This window comes from Acomys russatus, chromosome 31 (genome assembly GCF_903995435.1).
Source record: "Acomys russatus chromosome 31, mAcoRus1.1, whole genome shotgun sequence".
NCBI lineage: Eukaryota > Metazoa > Chordata > Mammalia > Rodentia > Muridae > Acomys > Acomys russatus.
Genome location: NC_067167.1, coordinates 25,236,076 through 25,256,206, shown reverse-complemented (window position 1 = coordinate 25,256,206; position 20,131 = coordinate 25,236,076). Strand labels below are relative to the sequence as shown.

The 20,131-nt window shown below is 36.8% G+C and overlaps 1 protein-coding gene across 1 annotated transcript in view; it reads left to right on the top strand.

Moving 5' to 3' along the window:
- The window catches only part of Lrriq1 (leucine rich repeats and IQ motif containing 1), a 152,734-nt gene that overhangs the window by 53,662 nt on the left and 78,941 nt on the right, over positions 1-20,131 (top strand). The window contains exons 16-18 of the mRNA XM_051172945.1: positions 2,178-2,615; positions 8,381-8,582; positions 11,541-11,660. Coding sequence (XP_051028902.1) covers positions 2,178-2,615; positions 8,381-8,582; positions 11,541-11,660 — 760 coding nt within the window. The remainder of the gene's footprint in view (positions 1-2,177; positions 2,616-8,380; positions 8,583-11,540; positions 11,661-20,131) is intronic.

Genomic DNA, 20,131 nt, shown 5'->3' with positions numbered 1-20,131 from the left:
CTGCTGGGCCTCCTCACAAAGGGGAAGTGATCAAATAGGAGGCATCAGAGTTCATGTCAGAGTCAGTCCCCACTCTTCCCACATCCATGGAGAATGAGATGTCCATTGGTTAGGTCTGAATGAGGAGACTAGGTTTACTGCATGCCTTGTCCTTGGTTGGTACAGCAGTTTGTGCAGTCCTCCCTGGGTCCAGATCCACCAGCCTTGATGGTCTTCTTGTGGAGCTCCTTGACCCTCTGAGTCCTTCTATCTCCCCATTCTTCCATACCCCTCTCTCCTGGAGTCCAGTAGCCAGTCCTAGCATCTGTCCTGATTTCCCACTGAGTGAAGACTCTCAGAGGACTTCAGGACCCAGCAATTCCACTCATGGGCATATACCTGAAAGATGCTCCAGCACACAACAAGGACATTTGCTCAACTATGTTAAGAGCAGTCTTATTCATAATATCCAGAATCTGAAAAGAACCTTGATGTCCCTCAACTGAAAAATGGAGAAAGAAACTGTGGTATATTTACACTATGGAATACTAAGCTATTAAAAACAAGGAAATCTTGAAATCTGCAGGCAAATGGATGGAACTAGAAATTATCATCCTGAGTGTGTTAACCCAGACCCAGAAAGTCACATATGGCATGTACTCACTTATAAGCGGATATTAGCCCAGCATGGATGTCCTCTGATTTTTCTTCTATAGTTCCATTAGAAAGAGAAAATAGCATATACTTCCTAATGTTTAATGTAATTACTAAGCCATGATGTCTTTTTTTCATTTTTATTTTTTAGATTACAATATAATTATATTATTTTCCATTCTCTTTTCTTCCTGCAAGTCTTCTCACATACCCCTTTGAATGGAGAAGGTCTAGAGCCAGAGTCCTTCAGGTTCTCAGTAATATCCGGTGACATTTGTAATTGATAGCAAGGCAGAAAGATGGAAAGACCTCTTTTAAATGCATGGGCTCTTTTTTCTTTAATTGTTTTACATATATATATGTGTGTGTGTATGTGTGTGTATAATCTGTGTGTGTGTGTGTGTGTGTATAATCTGTGTGTGTGTGTGTCTGTATGTGCACACATACATGCGCACGTGCACACATGCACACACACACACACACACAGAGACCTAAGTGCACAAATACAAGTAGCTCAGTCTGTATAATGTCATTTATGTATGTTTTTAGGCTTGGCCATTTCTCTTGGGGAGCCATTTTGTAACTGGTATGGTCAGCTGCTATGAGAGGCTCTAGGAGACTAAGTCATATGCTGATTGTTACTATTACATTGTCAAACATACTTCTCTTATATCAGTTATTTTCTATTTGAAGTTTTTATGAATATATGGATAATTCATGATAAAATTTTCACATTTAAAAATAATTTTAATGTAAAAAACACTTAAGGAGATTATTATTATATATTTACTGTATCCAAAGAATAGTTGTTGTTAAATAGTAAATTTACTTATTTACTTGTTTATTCTGGAATAGTGATGGAATAGATTGCCTTGTATGCACTACACAAAAATGCTGTAAAGTGAGATAAATAGGAATAATGGAGGTTAAAAGTGTGACTAAAAATGAGGCTCAATCAGGCCAAATCCTCTACATTTGTTAAAGTTTTCCAATGAGTGTATGGAATTTTGATAATTACATAGGAATAAAACCCAAAATATAGAAATCCCATCATTGTTCAAGGGGACCTTAGCCATTCACACGTAAATTATCTTTGCCATAGATAACGGTTGTTCATAGATACACAGAAATGAAACCTTTCCCATAATATAAGTTCTGTGAGTACCCAATACAAAAATTTTGTTTAACAAGAGTGAGTGTACACAATGCTTTTAATTCATTTGTAGCATCTCTAGATTTCGGCAGTCGTTATTTCTCATGTTTATGATAGTACAATGAGTGATTTTTTTCATCTTTAAACCAAAAATACACTGAATTAAAGTGGGCCTAACAGTTTTAGGCATTTTGTCTTGTTTGGTACAGATCAGAATAAAGCAATGTTTTGTTTCAAATATATAAAATAGTATGTAAGTGGTTAGAAATAAATTATAACGAATAATACTTCCAATTTTAAGTTTATGTTTGGCCACATAGTAAATTTTATTTTTAAAATCTTCACAAGTGCAGTTCTGCTCCTTTAATGTTCTCATCTTTTGTTTGTTCAGGGAGCGTCTCACCTTGCATGCTGCAGACAAACTCTCTCACTACTACAAAAACTTAATGAAACTCAGTAATGAATGCAGGCGTGCCCATGAACATGGGGCTGTAAATATCCTGAAGAGGGCCGAGCCAGAAGTGGAGGAAAAAAATCCAGCCTTCTCAAACACTGACAGCATGCTGCAAAATGAGGTCTTTCATTCTTGGACTAATAATTATAAACTAGATTCACCAGATAGTTCTGAGAAGCTGACAGACTCTGGCTCCAGACCCTCCCCACTGAACCAGGAGGAACTGGAAGAAAGAAATCAGGAAACCCTTATGGCACAGCAGAAGGAACACAGCAGGACAAACAGTCTCTCCATCAGAAGAGCCTCATTCATAGAACCAAAGATGGAAAATTCTCTAATGAGTAGTCATCAGCATGCTGAACAAAGTGAACCAGTGTAAGACCTTTTGAATAGATGTTACATGTACTGTTTGTATGTGTGTGCCAGGTGTATGTGTATGTTTGCACACATGTGGCTGTGTATGCCCATGCCTACAGAGGCCAGAAGAGGACACTGGGTGTCATACTCTCTCACTGTCTTATTCCCTAGGCACAGTGTCTCCCACTGAGCTCATATCTCTGTTGACAGCCAGCATGTACTGGTCATCTTCCTGTCCTGATATACCATAGCTCTGGAATTACAGGTGCATAGGGCTACCTCTGAATCTTTATTTGAGTGTTTCAAATCCCAGCTACTATCTTCAGCTCTGCAAGTGTTCTTTTCCATTTAAGCAGCTCCCCAGCAACAGAACCTATTCTTGATAACTGATGACAGTCAAGTGGTGCCAGCTGGTAACTAGGTAATTAAAGTCAGCATTATTTTTATTTTTATTCCCTTAACTACTTTTCATAATATGCGCAATTAACTCTTTACTTTAGAAATTAAGTTGGTTAAATTTAGACAGGGTTACATCATTTTCTAAGATTAATTTTCGAGAGTATGAAATTGATTTTTTTGCTTCCAAACTTCTAAATACCTAAAATTATTTTAATAAAACTTAGTATATACTTTAATTTATTATAATTAATAAGATTACTTCATTTCTGGAAATACTGATCTGGTAAACATATAGTAAGTATGTATGTTGGATTTTGCATGCATGTGTAATAGATTTTTTTTTTTCATAGCAGCTCTGTAAGGTAAGGCTGTGTTCTGAGTAAATAAATCACATGAAGTCCCTTGTAAGCCTTAAATTCCTTAATAAATCTCCCAGAATGCTGTAACTACTGAACTAGTAAGGATGGCTTTGACTTTGGCCAGTCAACTTCATGGTTTTGGTTTCTTTGTTTCTTAGTGTAGGCCCAGCAAGATTCACCTTCTCCTGTTGATGGGTATCTGGGCTAATTCTATTTCCTTTTTGGTGTGTGACAGAGTTTCCATTATATAGCCCAGGCAGGCCTTTTACTCATAAACCTATTTTAGGCTTACAAATTTTGAGATTACAATAATGAACCTTCATACTGGTCTTATTTTCTTTATTAAGTTTATTATATTATATAATTATTTTGAAATATCCTAATTTACTTTCATCCAAAAAATAAATGAAGAGGAAATAGTTGCATAAATATGACTTAAATCTTTAGCATATTTTATGAACTTTGGTTTATTCTACAAAGTGAAAATATTTTGCAGAAGTGTGTTTCTCCTGAGTATTAAAATTATGTTGTCTTAAGTCAGGTATAGTGGAGCATGCCTTTAATCCCAGCACTTGGGAGGCAGAGCCAGGCAGATCTCTGTGAGTTCAAAGTCTATAAAGTGAGTCCAGGACAGCCAAGGCTACACAGAGAACCCTGTCTTAGTTATTTTTCTATTGCTGTGAGGAGACATCATGACCAAAGCAACTTATAAAAGAAAGCATTTAATGGGGAGCTTGCTTGCAGAGGATGTGTCCATGACTATTATGACAGGGAGAAAGGCAGCAGGCAGACGGGCCTGCCATTGGAGTAGTAGCTAAGAACTTACATCAGATCAACAAGTTGAAGGTAGAGAAGATGATTTGGTTAGGTGTAGGTTTTGAACCCTCAAAACCCAGTGCTCATGACACACCTTCATCAGCAAGGCCACATCTCCTAATCTTTCCTAAAATGGTTCTCCCAGCTAAAGACCTAATACTCAAATATATTAGCTAATTATGGTCATTCTCATTCAAACCACTAAATATGTGTACTTTGACCATATATTGTAGCCATAACTTCAATGTTATATTCATGGCAAAAATATTAGATGACTAAACTGGCTTTAAGTAAAATGCTAGTGACAGAGATGATGGTAATGATGTTGACAGTGGTGATTATGATTATAAAATCACTATGGAAAAGTCAATCACTAATAGAAAACAATTTTGTTATGCCTCCTAATTTCCTTCAAATATATTTAGACAAAAAGTACATACTCATATTTCAGAGAGTCTATTACTTAATTCCAATTTTTGTAGCTGAATATCATGATGAAGGAGAAAATTTCATTGGGTTTAACAATTGCATTAATTACTTTTCTGTTTCTGTGATTAAAACACCGTGAGAAAAGAAACTTACAGAAGGAAGTACCTATATGGGTTAGGGTTTTGGAGTGGTAAGAGTTCATCATCATCTCAGTAAGGAAATGTAGCATCATGCTGACATGATGTCTAAGCAACAAGCTAAGAGATCACATCATGAAGAACAAGCAGGGATGGCTCATGGCTTTTGAAACCTCAAAGCCTGCCCCAATCACACAGCCCCTTCTATAAGGCCATACCTCCTAAAGCTACTTACATAGTGCTACCAATTAGAGACCAACTATTCAAGAGCCTGAGACTTTGGGGACATCTCACTCAAACCACCATATTCCATTCCCTGGCTCCAGTAGTCTCATAATTATCTTATACTGTAAAATGTATTCAGTTCAAGCCAAAAAGTCTCCATATTCTTTTAGTCTCAACACTGTTTAAAAATGCAAAGTTTCTTCTCAAGCTCAGAGAAATCTCCTAACTGTAACCTCTTGTAAGATTAAAAAGCAAATCATACACTGCCAACGTATAGTGGCACAGGATGTACATTAGAATTCCAAAAGGAAGCATAAAGGACATAGTGAAGACATACTGAACGAAAGGAAGGCCAAAATCCAGCAGGGCAAAACTCAAATCTTACATATCCATCCGTGATGTCAAAGTATTTAGATGGCTCCACCCTTCGAGCCTTGCTGCCAGCCACACACATCTCTCCTGGAGTGGCCCTCTCCTGATGTGAACCGTCCTTGATAGACACTCCATGACTCACTCCATCATCTACCAACGTATCCAGTGCAACCCAGCCTTCACTTGCATAGCTCAGGAAATAGCTTATCAAGGTCTTTACACAGGGACTTCCCTGCCATGCACTTCACCTCATTCAGCTCTGTAACACTGCAGAAGCTTCCATGACTCCTTAATTTGTATATCTTTCATAGTTTGAAAGCCTGCATTGTGTAGAAAAAACATTATGTGTTCAAATACACTACTTATTGTTGTTGTTGTTAATTTCACAGGGTTTATAATTAGGAGATTGTCTTAAATCTCAGAAGAGACTTTGGACTTTTAAATAGCACTGAGATTTAAAGATTAAGGGGACTTCAGCATCAGACTAAACACATTTTTCATTATGGTATGGCCAGGAGCCTTTAGAGGCAGGAACATCGAATGTGGTGGTTTGAATGAGAGGCCCCTATTTCAGACTGTTGAATACTGAGATGGTTGTGCCTCTTGGATGGGTTTAAGACGTGGGGGTGACAGGGAAGGATAGATCCCAGGCTGCTTGAATAATTTTGAAGAAGCTTTTGTTTGTTGTTCCTTTCTTGGAGCAAAACATTCCTTAGGAGTTTTCCTTTCAGACTTTAGAAGCATGGCTGAATGGTTTGCTCTCTGAATATCCTTCCCGTTGTTCTGAACAAAGCAGGTCAAGCTCCTCCTGAACGTCCTCATTTCTCTCAGTACAAGCCTTGGCCTCCATATTGTTCTATTTCTCATCAGACTATACATTCCTTTCTGCCCACTTGATCTTTTTCATTGCAGATCTGCATAATAGCAATTAGTAGTTACTACAAGACAGCACCAATATTAATTTGTTTTACAATCTCCTCTGCCAAAAGTATTTATTCCATTACTTTTTAGATTTAAGCCAAGGAAAGTGCTTAGGACAAGGGTAGAAAGCAGTCACACATTTTTCCCCCAAAATGTAACAACCATATTCTCTAATCCAGTTGACCATATTGACCTGGATCTCCATGGTTCAAATTGCTTTTAGTATTGCTCTGATCCAAGCTCCTCTAAAATGGACCGTTAATCTCTGATTACAGCACTCAACTACTTTTCTAGTCCAAAAGTTTCAAAATCATCCAAATTCCCCCCAAAAGAACATACTCATGTTCTTCACAAAATAGCCCACTCCCTGATACCAACTTCTGTATAAGTTACTTTTCTATCGCTATGATAGATGATCAAAGCACTTTGTAGAAGATGGGGTTAATTTTGAGGGTAATGGCTCCAAAGAGATAAGAGTTCATCACCATCAGAACAAAGCAACAGGGCAGCAAGAAGGCATGGTATCTGGAGCAGCAATCTGGGAGGAAGACTATTTCTTTTTTTTAATATATTTTATTAATTTATTCATATTACATCTCAATTGTTATCTCATCCCTTGTATCCTCCCCTTCCTCACTCCCTCCCATTTTCCCCTTACTCCCCTCCCTTAAGACTGTGACTGTGGGGGACTTCCTCCCCCTGTATATGCTCATAGGGTATCAAGTCTCTTCTTGGTAGCCTGCTATCCTTCCTCTGAGTGCCACCAGGCCTCCCCATCCAGGGGATGTGGTCAAATATGGGGCATCAGAGTTCATGTGAAAGTCAGACCCCACTCTCCACTCAACTGTGGAGAGCGTCCTATCCATTGGCTAGATTTGGGTAGGAGTTTGAAGTTTACTGCACATATTGGAGGAAGACTATTTCAATACTCAAGACTATGGGAGATCATCTCATTCAATCCAGCAAAACAAACATCAAGTTATTAAATTTTCTGTCAAGAAAATATTGAGGAATAGAATCTTTGTTGCATATATCTCTTAAGTCAAACACAGGCATTGCATAAGAAATCAAGACAGGATAGCTATCACTCTCATTATACCTTGTACCTTCTTACAATTCTTATGCTACTCTAGGAGAAAAGAAACAAATTCTAACTTAGGAGAGCTATGCAGTGTCTAATACTGTCACATAGTCGTGGCCCAGGACACGGTATCATTTCCTAACAGGCTCAGACATGAATAGTGCATTTTCAAGGGGCCAAGAAGCGAAGAAAAGATGGTTTAAAAAAGTCTCCTAGGGTCCTTCCTCTTACCACGAAGAATGTGAAGGATGTCATTTCCTCTTCCTCTCTATGGCAGCTAATGCTGATAAACACCTTAGCCCTTCTTGCCAAGCCATATTGGTTTCTATACTTTTGGAACCCCTCTTCTGTATTATCTTTTCCAACTCTGAAACAATGGCCTCATTGTCTAGAAGAATCTGTGTAATGTCTTCTTAAAAGTATTAAAGACAAAACAAAAATTTCAAACTTTCCCTGAAACTAAATCCCTCTCTAAACTTGTGGCTCATTCTTCTTCCAGATTGGATATCCATTCTACTTTACATCTATGACTCTCGTTTGAAAAAGAAGTGATTTTGTTTTTAAATGACATTTTATGTTATTTATATTCATGTACAGGTCAAAAGACCTTTATTTTTATTTTTTGACAATTTATTACAAGAGTGCTCTATTTAGATCATTCTCAGCCCTTCCTCTCCACCTCTAAGTCCTTCTGTGTCTCATTTACTCATCCTCAAATTTATAACTTCTTAATTATTTGATATATATGCACATATAAATACAACCTGATATCCATTTAATTATGGGGCCAACCAGGTGAGCTTACATAACCTATTAGGGACTCACTCTAGCGCTATGGCCTTGTAAGTTCATCCTCATCCTCAATGGCATAGCAAGTGTTGCTGTCATTGTATTGGGCCTGTATAGGCAGCCATATTACTGAGTTCCGTGGGTTCAGTTTCCCTGCCAGTTATAAAGCACCCTGTTTGCAGCAGCTTATGCAGACCTTTTATTTACTTTCTGTATATTCATGCATACTAACATAGTTTTTTTTTTCCTGTTTAGTAAGGCAGCTGTTCTAATCCAAGCCCAATGGCGTAGCTACATTGCACGCAGACAGATTAAGTGCTCTGCAAAAATGCATCCTACGGCAAGAGAACCCCTGCATAATCCCTTCCTCAGTAACCGGACTACTTCAAATAAAGAAAGAAGAAAAAATATTATGAGTAGCCGAGAACAGAGGGAGAAAGCTGCTCTTCAGATTCAGGTTAATTCTAAAATGTTTTATAGTGAAGTTAATCACAAAAATATATTTCTCATCTTTCACTCAGTCATTCTGTGATTTTTAAAAGTTTCATTGGTTTAAAGTTATTGAGTTTTTTCACATTTGCATAGATTTACATGCTGCAGGCTAGTTATCAGTAGGCGATAACTGTCAAGACTGTATATAATAGTCTTCTATTTGAAATAATATGGCCATGAGTGTTGTTCAGATTAAAACCATACAATGATATTTAAAACTGTCTCTCATTGTAGAAGTCCTTTACTTCCTTGATTTGATTTATTTCAAGATATTTCATGAGACCTTTATAAACTGAGTTATTTTCTGCTTTCTTCCTCAGTAAAGTTGGTATATAGGAAGGTATATAGGAAGGATTTTTAGGACTTTCTGTTTACCTGTTTTAGTTTCTTTTTATTGAGAATTGAATATGTGCATATAATGAATTTTAATCAAATCCACCTCTCATTTCACCCCCACATATCCCCCTTCCTCCTTTTCCTACCTAATTCTTGTGCTCTTTTTAAAGATCCACTGGGTCTACTATTGTTCGTATGGCTAATTTCAATGTTCAGCAAAGTAGGAGAATTCAAAATTAACCTGAAAGTCATCAGCCTAAGATGATTATGTGGTCCTTGTCCTTGATTCTATGTCATATACATATGTTAAACAATTCAGACATCTCTGTAATGACAATGACTTGATTGTGAATGATCTTGTTGATGTGTTCTTGAATTTAGTTTGCAAGCATTTTATTACGAATTTTTATATTTATATTACTCAGGGAGGTTGGGCCATCCTTCTGTTGTTGGATCTTTATTTGATTTTGGTATTGGAGTGATAGAAGAGTTCTTCAGTGGTGGCAACACCTTTAATTCCAGCACTTGGGAGGCAGAACCAGGTAGAGCTCTGTGATTTGGAGGCCATCATGTCTACAAAAAACACAAAAAGAGAATTCTTCATAAAAAGAATATGGAACTGTTTCTTTTCTATTATGGAATAACTTGAGGAACACTGATGCTAGTTCTTTACACTATTTGTTTATACAGTTATTTTGAAATTACATTTAATACTTTAACATTTCTATGTATTTGACTCTATGTGTGCTTCTATTTTCTTCTTTAGAAACTCTGTTTCCAATGGCATATTTAATTGTTCCTCTCTCCTCTCCTCCCATTCCCAGTCTCTCCCCCCTCTGTCTCTCTGTCCCTTTCTTTCTTTCTCTCTCTGTCTCTCTGTCTCTCTCTCTCTCTCTCTCTCTCTCTCTCTCTCTTTTCTCTTTCTCTCTCATCTTCTCCTCTCTCTCTCTCTATTGTCCTCCTGTTTGACATGTGTATTGCTAGGTCAGGGGTTTTATGCACACATAATGGAAAATAAAGATGAAGCTCACACAGCAGATTACTCAGAATGTCCTCTGAGAGCCACAATCACAGTGGTTTAAAAACAGAGAAGAAACTGTGGGTGTTTTGTAGTGCAGGAAATGGGAAGCTTCAGGTGTACTGTGGAGGTTGCAGCTGTAGGGCAGTGTTGGAGCCAGCCATCCGATCAGTTTGCAAAGCATATGTAGCGTTCTTCAGTGAACAACTACATAGGGACAAGAACAGGGAAGCGATAAGTCTACTGACAACTCTCAGTGGTTCTTGGCCGATTGCTTGGGTTTTGATTCAGCTTCCTGGAATCTTCCCTAAGGAGGCTGAGTCTGACTTCTGTCTGAGACTGGCTGTGGCAGGCATGGGTGATCGCTATCCTTGAAGACAGTCTGGCCAATTTGTATATTCTGATTCTCAGTGTAGCAAAATATCAGCATAATGTTATAAAAAATGATTACTAAAAACTGCCCTAAAATACCTTTTGCAGTCAAATTTGTTGTTGGGGGTCTGTATTTTAGTTTATAATTAAGTGAATTCATTTTTTAAAAATCACTTAACTATCTTGTAGAGTTATACACAAAGCATGAATTATTTTTATTTTCTACATATTTTCTCTTAGATCATATTTAATTACTTTAGTTTTTAACAATTTTTGTGAGCATGCATGTGACTTCAAACTCATATTTAAACAAAGATTGGTTATTCAGAAATTAAAAGCATTTTATCACTAATTTTTGAGATAGTGCCTGGAACTCTCTATATTAATTAGGTTCACCTCAGGTTTCACCTAGATACAGGCTCCCAAGTGCTGGGAAATTCAAGACTCTGTTGCTGTGTCATTTAACATTCATATGTAACCACCATAAAAATTAATTTTATAACTTAGTATTTTATTCTTAAATGTAAATAATTATATAAACATGTGTATTTCAGCATGGTCGTGCACCTCACTGTTGGTTTTATACCTCATGTATCCTAAAGCTCCCTCTGTAGAAATATATGAATATTATCTATTCTCTGGAGCATTATTATACTTGGAACTTAGGTGAGAGAGCTTCTCTATTCCAGACTTATTAAAGGACCTGACTATTTTTAGTTTCATTATTCTGTGCTGAGTTTACTTTTTCCTGAAATTAATTTATTTTGGGCCACGATACCATCTCCCTAATATGGTAATTTAAATACACTGGGGTTTTTCTAAATGAGCTTTGACTTACTTTAAACATAATGATTAGAAAATGAGCAAAATTGACCTTTTAAAAATGTCTTTCTTCTTGGTTCAGAATGGGTCCTGGAGGAATTGTCAGATAATTGATTGGTTGACCTACATGTGCAGTAGAGGGAGTGATAAAGATTCTTCTCTGCTTACTACAAAAGGAAGTCTCGAGAGATTCAGACACATGCGGTCATTTAATTTATCTTGCAGTTGTACGTGTCACATAAAGTTCAAAAAACAGATTATTGAGCCATTAAACTAAGTTCTAAGATGTTTTATCTTCCTAATGGGATAACACAGAGAATCTGGTTTAGGGTTTGATCTGTAACCCTGCATAACATACTTCACATTTTTGTACAGGCAGTTTGGAAGGGCTTTATTTTACGGAAGAAACTGCTGTCTGCCCTAGAGGCTATCAGAAATGAAGAATCTGGAGAAGAATACGAGGAAATAGATTTAGAGGAGTTTGCATTTGATGAGGTAAGTGCCAACTAAAACAAAAAAATATTGCTCCTATAATATGTTTCTAGACTGTTTTAAAACTAACTCCTCAGCTGGCTACTGCAGATGTTGTAGGTAATCATCAGCCTTGAGAACATCCTGGCCATATTGTATGTTCTGAGACACTTTCTAAGGTGCTTAGTAACACTGCAAGATAAAAGTTGCTCCTACTCTTTACCTTTTTCTTAATCTGTCCTTCTAGCTTGTACAGTCTATAAAGGGACAATAGAATTGCTACAAGAGATTTTGTCCTCTTGGACCAAATTCTCTGGAGATTACCGCCTTACTTAGCCACAGTGGAAACTTTGGGGAAAAGCAATGATAGAACACTATGATATTTTTGACATTTTCAAATTTGCACCTGTCCTACTAATGCCCAACAATTAGTCTAAGACTCAGTAAGCTAGGATTGTAGGGGGCAAATACTTTGCATCTTTCCCTTCATCTCCTTTGAATGAAAAAATTCCTTAACTCCATTTCATGACTATAATACTTTAGGTGAACATAAAACTCTGCATTTATTTGTGCGATGGAAATATTAAATGGAAAATTTCAAAAATAATTTATCAATTATGCACAATCTTGAGCATTGTGATGTGATTTCCCACCATCAGTCTACATCCTGTCTAGAATATAAATTATCTGCCTTTTTCTTTGTACTATGTATACACAACACAATGCCCTACATTCTCACAGTCGACTTGGCTATGAGAACAAATGTTGCATAACTGTAACGTTAGTGTTCATATTAGGCTTATTTCACACTTGTGGTTGAAAGTGAAAAATTATTTGTGCTTGCAATTACAATGCATGTCCTGTTTTATTATACAATATAGATTGAACGTCTTCTACATAAATAATAAATTAAACTTTATCACAGCTATGTTTGTATATATAGAAGAAAATAGTGATTATAGGGCTTGATGTTAACCATGGCTTTAATGTACCCAATGAAGGTCTTGGATCCTATCTCTACTCAGTAACTCCATCAATTAATTGTAATTCCATGATTACATTTGAACATAGTGACACATTAGTGAGAAATAGTTATTTCTCATTGAAAAATATAGGTTTTTAAAATTTTTTTAATTAATTTATTCTTGTTACATCTCAATGGTTATCCCATCCCTTGTATCCTCCCATTCTTCCCTCCCTCCCATTTTCCCCTTATTCCCCTCACCTATGACTGTGACTGAGGGGGATTACCTCCCTTGTATATGCTCATAGGGTATCAAGTCTCTTCGTGGTAACCTGCTATCCTTCCTCTGAGTGCCACCAGGTCTCCCCCTCCAGAGGACATGGTCCAATGTGAGGCACCAGAGTACCTGAGAAAGTCGTATCCCACTCTCCACTCAACTGTGGAGAATGTTCTGACCATTGGCTAGATCTGGGTAGGGGTTTAAAGTTTACTGCCTGTATTGTCCTTGGCTAGTGTCATAGTTTGAGCGGGACCCCTGGGTCCAAATCTGCCTATCATAATGTTCTACTTGTAGGTTTCTAGGACCCTCTGGATCCTTCTACTTTGCTATTCTCTCATGCTTCTCTCATCTAGAATCCCAACAGGATGTTCTCCCCTCTGTCCCAGTTTCCTGGTAAGTGAAGGCTTTCATGGGACATGCCCCTTGGGCTAGTATGCAGATATAAGTGAGTATATACTATTTGAGTCTTTCTGCTTCTGGGTTAACTCACTCATTATGATCATTTCTAGCTCAATCCATTTATCCACAAATTTCGGGAATTCCTTGTCTTTAATAGCTGAGTAGTATTCCATAGTGTATATGTACCACAGTTTCTTTATCCATTCTTCTACTGATGGACACTTAGGCTGTTTCCATGTTCTGGCTATTATGAATAAGGCTGCTATGAGCATGGTTGAGCAAAGTTTCTTGTTGTGTGCTGGAGCATCTTCTGGGTATATTCCAAGGAGTGGAATAGCTGGGTCTTGAGGAAGCCCTATTCCCATTTTTCTGAGATAGCACCAGATAGATTTCCAAAGTGGCTGTACTAGTTTGCATTCCCACCAGCAATGAAGGAGTGTTCCTCTATCCCCACATTCTTGCCAGCATGTGGTGTCACTTGAATTTTTGATCTTAGCCATTCTGATGGGTGTAAGATGGAATCTCAGAGTTGTTTTGATTTGCATTTCCCTGATGACTAAGGAGATTGAGCATTTCTTTAAGTGTTTCTCAGCTATTTGATAGTCCTCTGTTGAGAATTCTCTGTTTAGTTCCAGGCCCCATTTCTCAATTGGGTTATTTGGTTTGGTGGTGTTTAATTTCTTGAGTTCTTTATATATTTTGGATATTAGACCTTTGTCAGATGTAGGGTTGGTGAAGATCTTTTCCCAGTCTGTAGGCTGTCGCTTTGTTCTACTGACAGTGTCTCCTGCCCTACAGAAGCTTCTCAGCCTCATGAGGTCCCATTTATTAATGGTTGACGTTAAGGCCTGGGCTGTTGGTGTTCTGTTCAGGAAGTTGTGTCCTGTGCCAATATGTTCCAGACTCTTTCCCACTTTTTCTTCTAAGTGACTTAGTGTCTCTGGTTTTATGTTGAGGTCTTTAATCCACTTGGATGAGTTTTGTGCAAGGTGACAAATATGGGTCCAGTTGCATTTTTTTACACATAGACCTCCAGTTAGACGAGCACCATTTGTTGAAGATGCTATCCTTTTTCCATTGAATGGATTTGGCTTCTTTGTCAAAAATCAAGTGACCATATGTGTGAGGATTCATATCTGGGTCTTCGATTCGATTCCACTGAGCAACCAGCCTGTTGCTCTGCCAGTACCATGCTGTTTTAATTACTATTGCTTTATAGTACAGTTTGAGATCAGGTATGGAGATTCCTCCGGAGCACCTTTTATTGTACAAGATTGTTTTAGCTATTCTGGGTTTTTTGTTTTTCCATATGAAGTTCAGAATTGAACTTTCAATGTCTTTAAAAAATTGTGTAGGTATTTTGATAGGGATTGCATTGAATCTGTAGATTGCTATTGGTAGGATGGCCATTTTTACTATGCTATTTTTTAATAATAAGTGTACAGATATTTTAGAAATAAGTTAACTACTTTGCAAAACACACAGTTATTCTTTATAGTTTATCTACCATTATAAATTTTTGTCTGCTGATCTTTAAAAATAATTTACCCAACATTTGAAGATAAGATGTAACTGAATCAGAACCTGTGTTCTCATTAAATCACATATAGTAATAATTAACTTAAAACACAAAATACTTCATTATGACGTGCATTTATGGAATATGAGGTTCTCCTTTATAGGTTCTCTATAATGAGAATAGAAAAATATGGAGTTTTTTTTTTTTTTTAGGTATCTACATTAGAAAGAAACTATGATGTTTTCCTTGATAGTTTTCATATGTAATTTGGTTAAATTTATTCCTAGGTATTTGATGTGTTTGCATATTAAAGTCAATTCTGGTAGTTGGAATCATTTCTGTAAAAATTTGTTGGATTAGGAACATACTACCCAACATTTCCAGATGACAGCGACAGTGGTGGTGATGATTGTGTGTGTTCTTTTAATCTCATCAAACTGTTTTGTATCATGTATTCATATATATATATATATATATATATATATATATATACATACATATATATATATTTGAATTCCTGTATTAAACTGTGTTCCTTGAATAAACCAATTTAATTATAATGAAGTTATGAATATATTAGAGATTTTGACTTAGAAATTTTTTATTAGGATTTATTTTTAGTTTGCACTTAAAAATGTTAAGCCTGTAAATTTCTTCGCTAGCTCTCCGTTTTTGGTCTGAAGGCTGTTTAGGTCTCGTACATTTGGTTTTGATGTGTTTCCTGTCTTTCTATTTTCAGAAAGACTTTGTTGTAAGATTGGTAACTTTAATAAAAGTCTGGAGAAATTTTTCCAAGTAAACATAAAGGAATAGGGCTAGGGAGATAGTGCAGTGGTTCAGAGCCAATTAATGTTCTTTTAGAGAATCCACACTGAGTTCCCAGGACCCTCAACTGCTAAAGCAACTGTTGGCCTCCAAGAGCATTGTATTCGGATGCAGGAATCCAGAAAGAAAACAAAATATACACACAATTTAGAAAAAAGAAAAGAAAATGCATACTCTGCAAGCAAGTTAATTGCTACTAATGTTCCTCTGTGTGTGTGTGTGTGTGTGTGTGTGTGTGTGTGTGTGTGTGTGCGCGCGCACATGTTCAGGACAGAGGAAGATGTCAGTTATCCTAGCCAGCATCTATACAGTTCTCCAGCCTAGTTTATTGTGATAGGGTCTGTGACTGAATCTGAAGCTTACTGATGGGAAAGGCTGACTGACAGGTCGCCAGGGTTCTTCTGCTGCCTCTGAGAAGCAGTGGGACCACAGGGCTGAGCCATCGCTGTCATTTTACTTAGGTGCTGGGGACTAGAATCCTAGCCTTCATGCTTACACAGCAAGTAGTTCACTGACTCAACCATCTCCAAGTACAAACTGATATGAAAATCTTGACTTCTTATTTTCCTGTGTGTTAAAATAACCTTCGGTCCTCCTAGTGATCTGTGAGTTATGAAGAAAACAATACTGAAGTCTCTTGTGGTTATGGGTTTTTAAAAAGAAAATTTAGTTCTTGAATGATAGTGCAGGACTCATCTGATGAAGCTTTGATTAGAGCATAAATGTCTATGATAATTAAATCATTGTATCACTGAACCATCTGTGATACATTTTCCCCTTTTGTGTCAGCTTCTCTGCCTAACTGAATTCTTTAGGGATATTCTCTCTATGCTTATGCCGATACAGATCTCTTTGGCTATTTCTGTCTCTATTAGAGTTCCCCCATGTTCTATCTGGTACATGTTCAGTTTTAAAGCTTTCCTGTGACATCTCCATTTGCATTCCTCACATAATTTTGCTTTGTGTGTCCCTCCTTCATTTGCTTTTTTTCCTTGGTCTATTGCCTTGTCTGTTTCCTTTATTTCTTCCTCAATAACCATAGGTCTAACTGAGGCCATCTTGCTTTGCCTGACACAATCTCCCTAACACTTGTTCTACTTTTGGTGAGATTTGACAGATTGTGAATCTCTTTTAAGTTTGTTTTCTCTCTTTTCGTTGTTGTTGTTGCATAAACTGCTCTTCAACGGTTTGCTTCAAATTTTTCTGGGTCTTTGTTTTTGTTTTTGGTGAAAAGATGCTGCAGAAATACATATGATAATGATATAACCATTTCATACCATTATATATTCTTTAATATTCTTTTCAGTATTTTGCCCTTTAATACTCCAAGATTCATTTACTTTTTAAGTGGTCAATAAAGTGTATCTATTTATTGTTTGCAACATGATGTTTTGAAATAAGCTTATCTATGTGAATAGTGACATAGTCAAGTTTAACTAATTAGCATGTGCATTACTGAAAGAAATTTCATTTTTGTAGGAAGAATCTCCTTTTCATCTGCTCAGAATTTTTCTGAGAAGGCAGTATGTTGTTAAGTAATAGGCATAATGTATTATAAAAAGCTGAATTTTATTATAAATTTTGCTTCTACATGTGTTATATGTATGTGTGTTCACATGTGTGGGAATGAACATTTACATGCATATGAAGGATTCAGGTTGACACATTTTTGCCTTAGTCAATTTTCATCATATATATTGAGGTGGGGTCTCTAATTAAACCAGAATCTCTTTTACATAGATTTCTATACTGTTTCCTAATCACATCTAAAGACTTTCTAGGTCTGTGTGATATGGCTGCAATACAGACACGCCTTTTATCCCAGGAGACAGAGGCAAACAGATCTCTAAGGTCAAGGCCAGCCTGGTGTAGTTCAAGTTTCAGGTAATTAAAAAGTTAGGTCCAGGAGTGGTGGTACACACTTTTAACTCCAGCACTCAGGAGACATATATATATATGCATACCTCTGAGTTTCATTCTATTTAGGCAGTTTGAGTCAGTGAGTTGAGAGGCAGTGCAGTAGTGTTGAGTTTGTGGCAGTTCAGTTCATGGAATTTAGAGGCAGTTTGACCTGGAGAGTTTTGCGGAGAGAAGTTGAGGAAAGAAAAGGCACAACACAGGTGAAGACAGAGAATGAGGAACCAAGAAGATTAGAACAAATTGCTAGAGTTAGTTTGAGGCCCAGCAGAGCAATTCAGTCAGAAGCTGAGAGAAATCAGATTGAGTCAGTCAACTTGGAGGGGAGTTAGAACCAGAACAGCTGATTTGAACCAGCCAACCACAGTTCAGAAAGAAATAGAAGGGGTGAGCTTACTAAGCAGTACGTCTCAGAGGCTCAAAACATTCTGGGCTTAGATTCAATTGTACAGATGCCTAAAGCTTCCAGGACTAGACCTAGGTAGCAGATGGAGGCAGTAACCTCCAAGACAACAATTACATCTGGTGAGTAAAAGCTACTTTTACGTCCTCCAGTAAGGTGAGAAAGCTCATTCTTCTTCAAATACTATTGTACTAATGTTATCATGTGCCTTTTTATTATTAGCCATCTTTTCTGCATGCAATGACATGTCACTGTGGTTTTGATGTATATTTTTCTGAAGATACTGATCTTGAGCATTTTTTATGTAATTGTACTAGTCATTTATGTATTCTTTTGAAAAGTATCTGCTCAGATCTTTAAATCAAGCTAAATGTTTTTCATTGAATAGGTTTGAAGTTTTCTTTGTTTTGTTTTCCAAGGGCTAGGTATTGATCTCAGGGTCCTAGATAAGTTTTACATACATGTTGCTGGTGAGTAATTCTGTTTTTTTTTTTTTTTTTGTATTTTTTTGTTTTGATTTGTTTTTTACACTTTACTTGTAACTCCTTAGCAGATGTATTATTTGCAGATTATTCTATTTCCGTCTTGATTTTCTAAGACATGTTTTTTCTGTGTAGTCCTGGCTGTCCTAGAGCTTTCACTGTAGACCAGGCTGAACTCTAACTCAGAGATCTGCATGTTTCTGCCTCCTGAACACGGGACTAAAAGCATGCATGAGCACCACCCAGCTGCAGATATTTTCTATTATGTGGATTTTCTTAACAGAAGATATATTTTGACTTTGATATTGGCATTGAATTTCTAAAATACAACACTAAAGTCACAGGCAGCACAACAAAAGATAGACAAATGAGATTGCCTCAAAACTGCCACACATCTCATAAAACATATAGCAAAGCATATTTCCTGTTTTACTTAATCATTGCATCCTATTTATTGAGTTCTTAATTTAATTTGTGCTATTATTCAGTTTAAAATTTACAACTTGATTGTTTTTATTATTAATTTTGTTATTTGACAATATTAAACAGGTATCTAACTGATTCTGATTACTTTCTCCCCATGCCCTCCTGTACCTAGCATTACAGATTCATACTACCATGACTAACATTTATGTGAGAAACAGTCAAAGCCAATCAGGGATTTAGTTCCTATCAGGGAACAGGCTCTTACTGTAAACACCCTTGAATAATCTGGGAAGTTCTGTAAGTAACTATGATTTGCTAGAGCAATACCAAAACCGACAGAGTTAAATTTAGTAAAACAATTCTTTCATTTTTCAAATGAAATTTTTTTTTTTTACTATGATGACACTTCTAAGCTCATTTTTAATACAGAAGTAGCTTTGATAACAGCTGGGCTGGAAGCAGAATGCAGTTCACTCTCTCAGTTGTAAGTTACAGGGGTTTGGACAGGTATTTTAACCAGTACATAATCTTCCTGTAAGTGTGAAATTATTGACATATTAGTATACATTTTTCAAAATAATGGCATGTTTGTAACTCTTGGCAAATTCCTTGTGACATCTTGAGATTTTATTTTTTCAGTGTCGTACATAATACCAGTGTATTTGATATTAATAAGCTTTCATTCATATGTAGTGCTCCCGGTAACAATTCTGGTTGCATTTAAATACTTACTACAAACATCTTTGGCATTTTATGGTAAACTTCCTTTTTCTGCTTTTAATAAATTTTCAGAGATGTTGGATAAAAATGGCTCTAAAACTCTATGTAAGTGTTTATAGATTTACATGGAAAAAGTATGTTCAAAGGTTTTTATACCTTTAAATATTAAAAATATCTGGGGGCTGTGGAGTTGAACTGGCAGCTTAGAGACTGGATGCACTTGCAGAACATCCGGTTCAGTTCCGAGTTCCCACACCTTTTGCCTCACAGCCACCTGCAAGACCACCTCCAGGAAAGCTGATGCCTTTGCTGACATCCACTGGTCCAGCACTTATGGCACAGCCCCCACTGGCTTCTCCCACTCCCACTTCCAACATAAACACATAATTAAAAAAAAGTCTGAGAAGGAAAGTTCTGTCTCTAGATTCTGTGAAGTATTTTAGTGGAAAATCACCCACTCTACATTTTGTAACGAGGCAGCAAATACTGATGAGTAGTGCCCTAGAGAGCACTGAGCACTGTTACTGGAGTATTATAATAGATAGTACTGCTACTGGAGT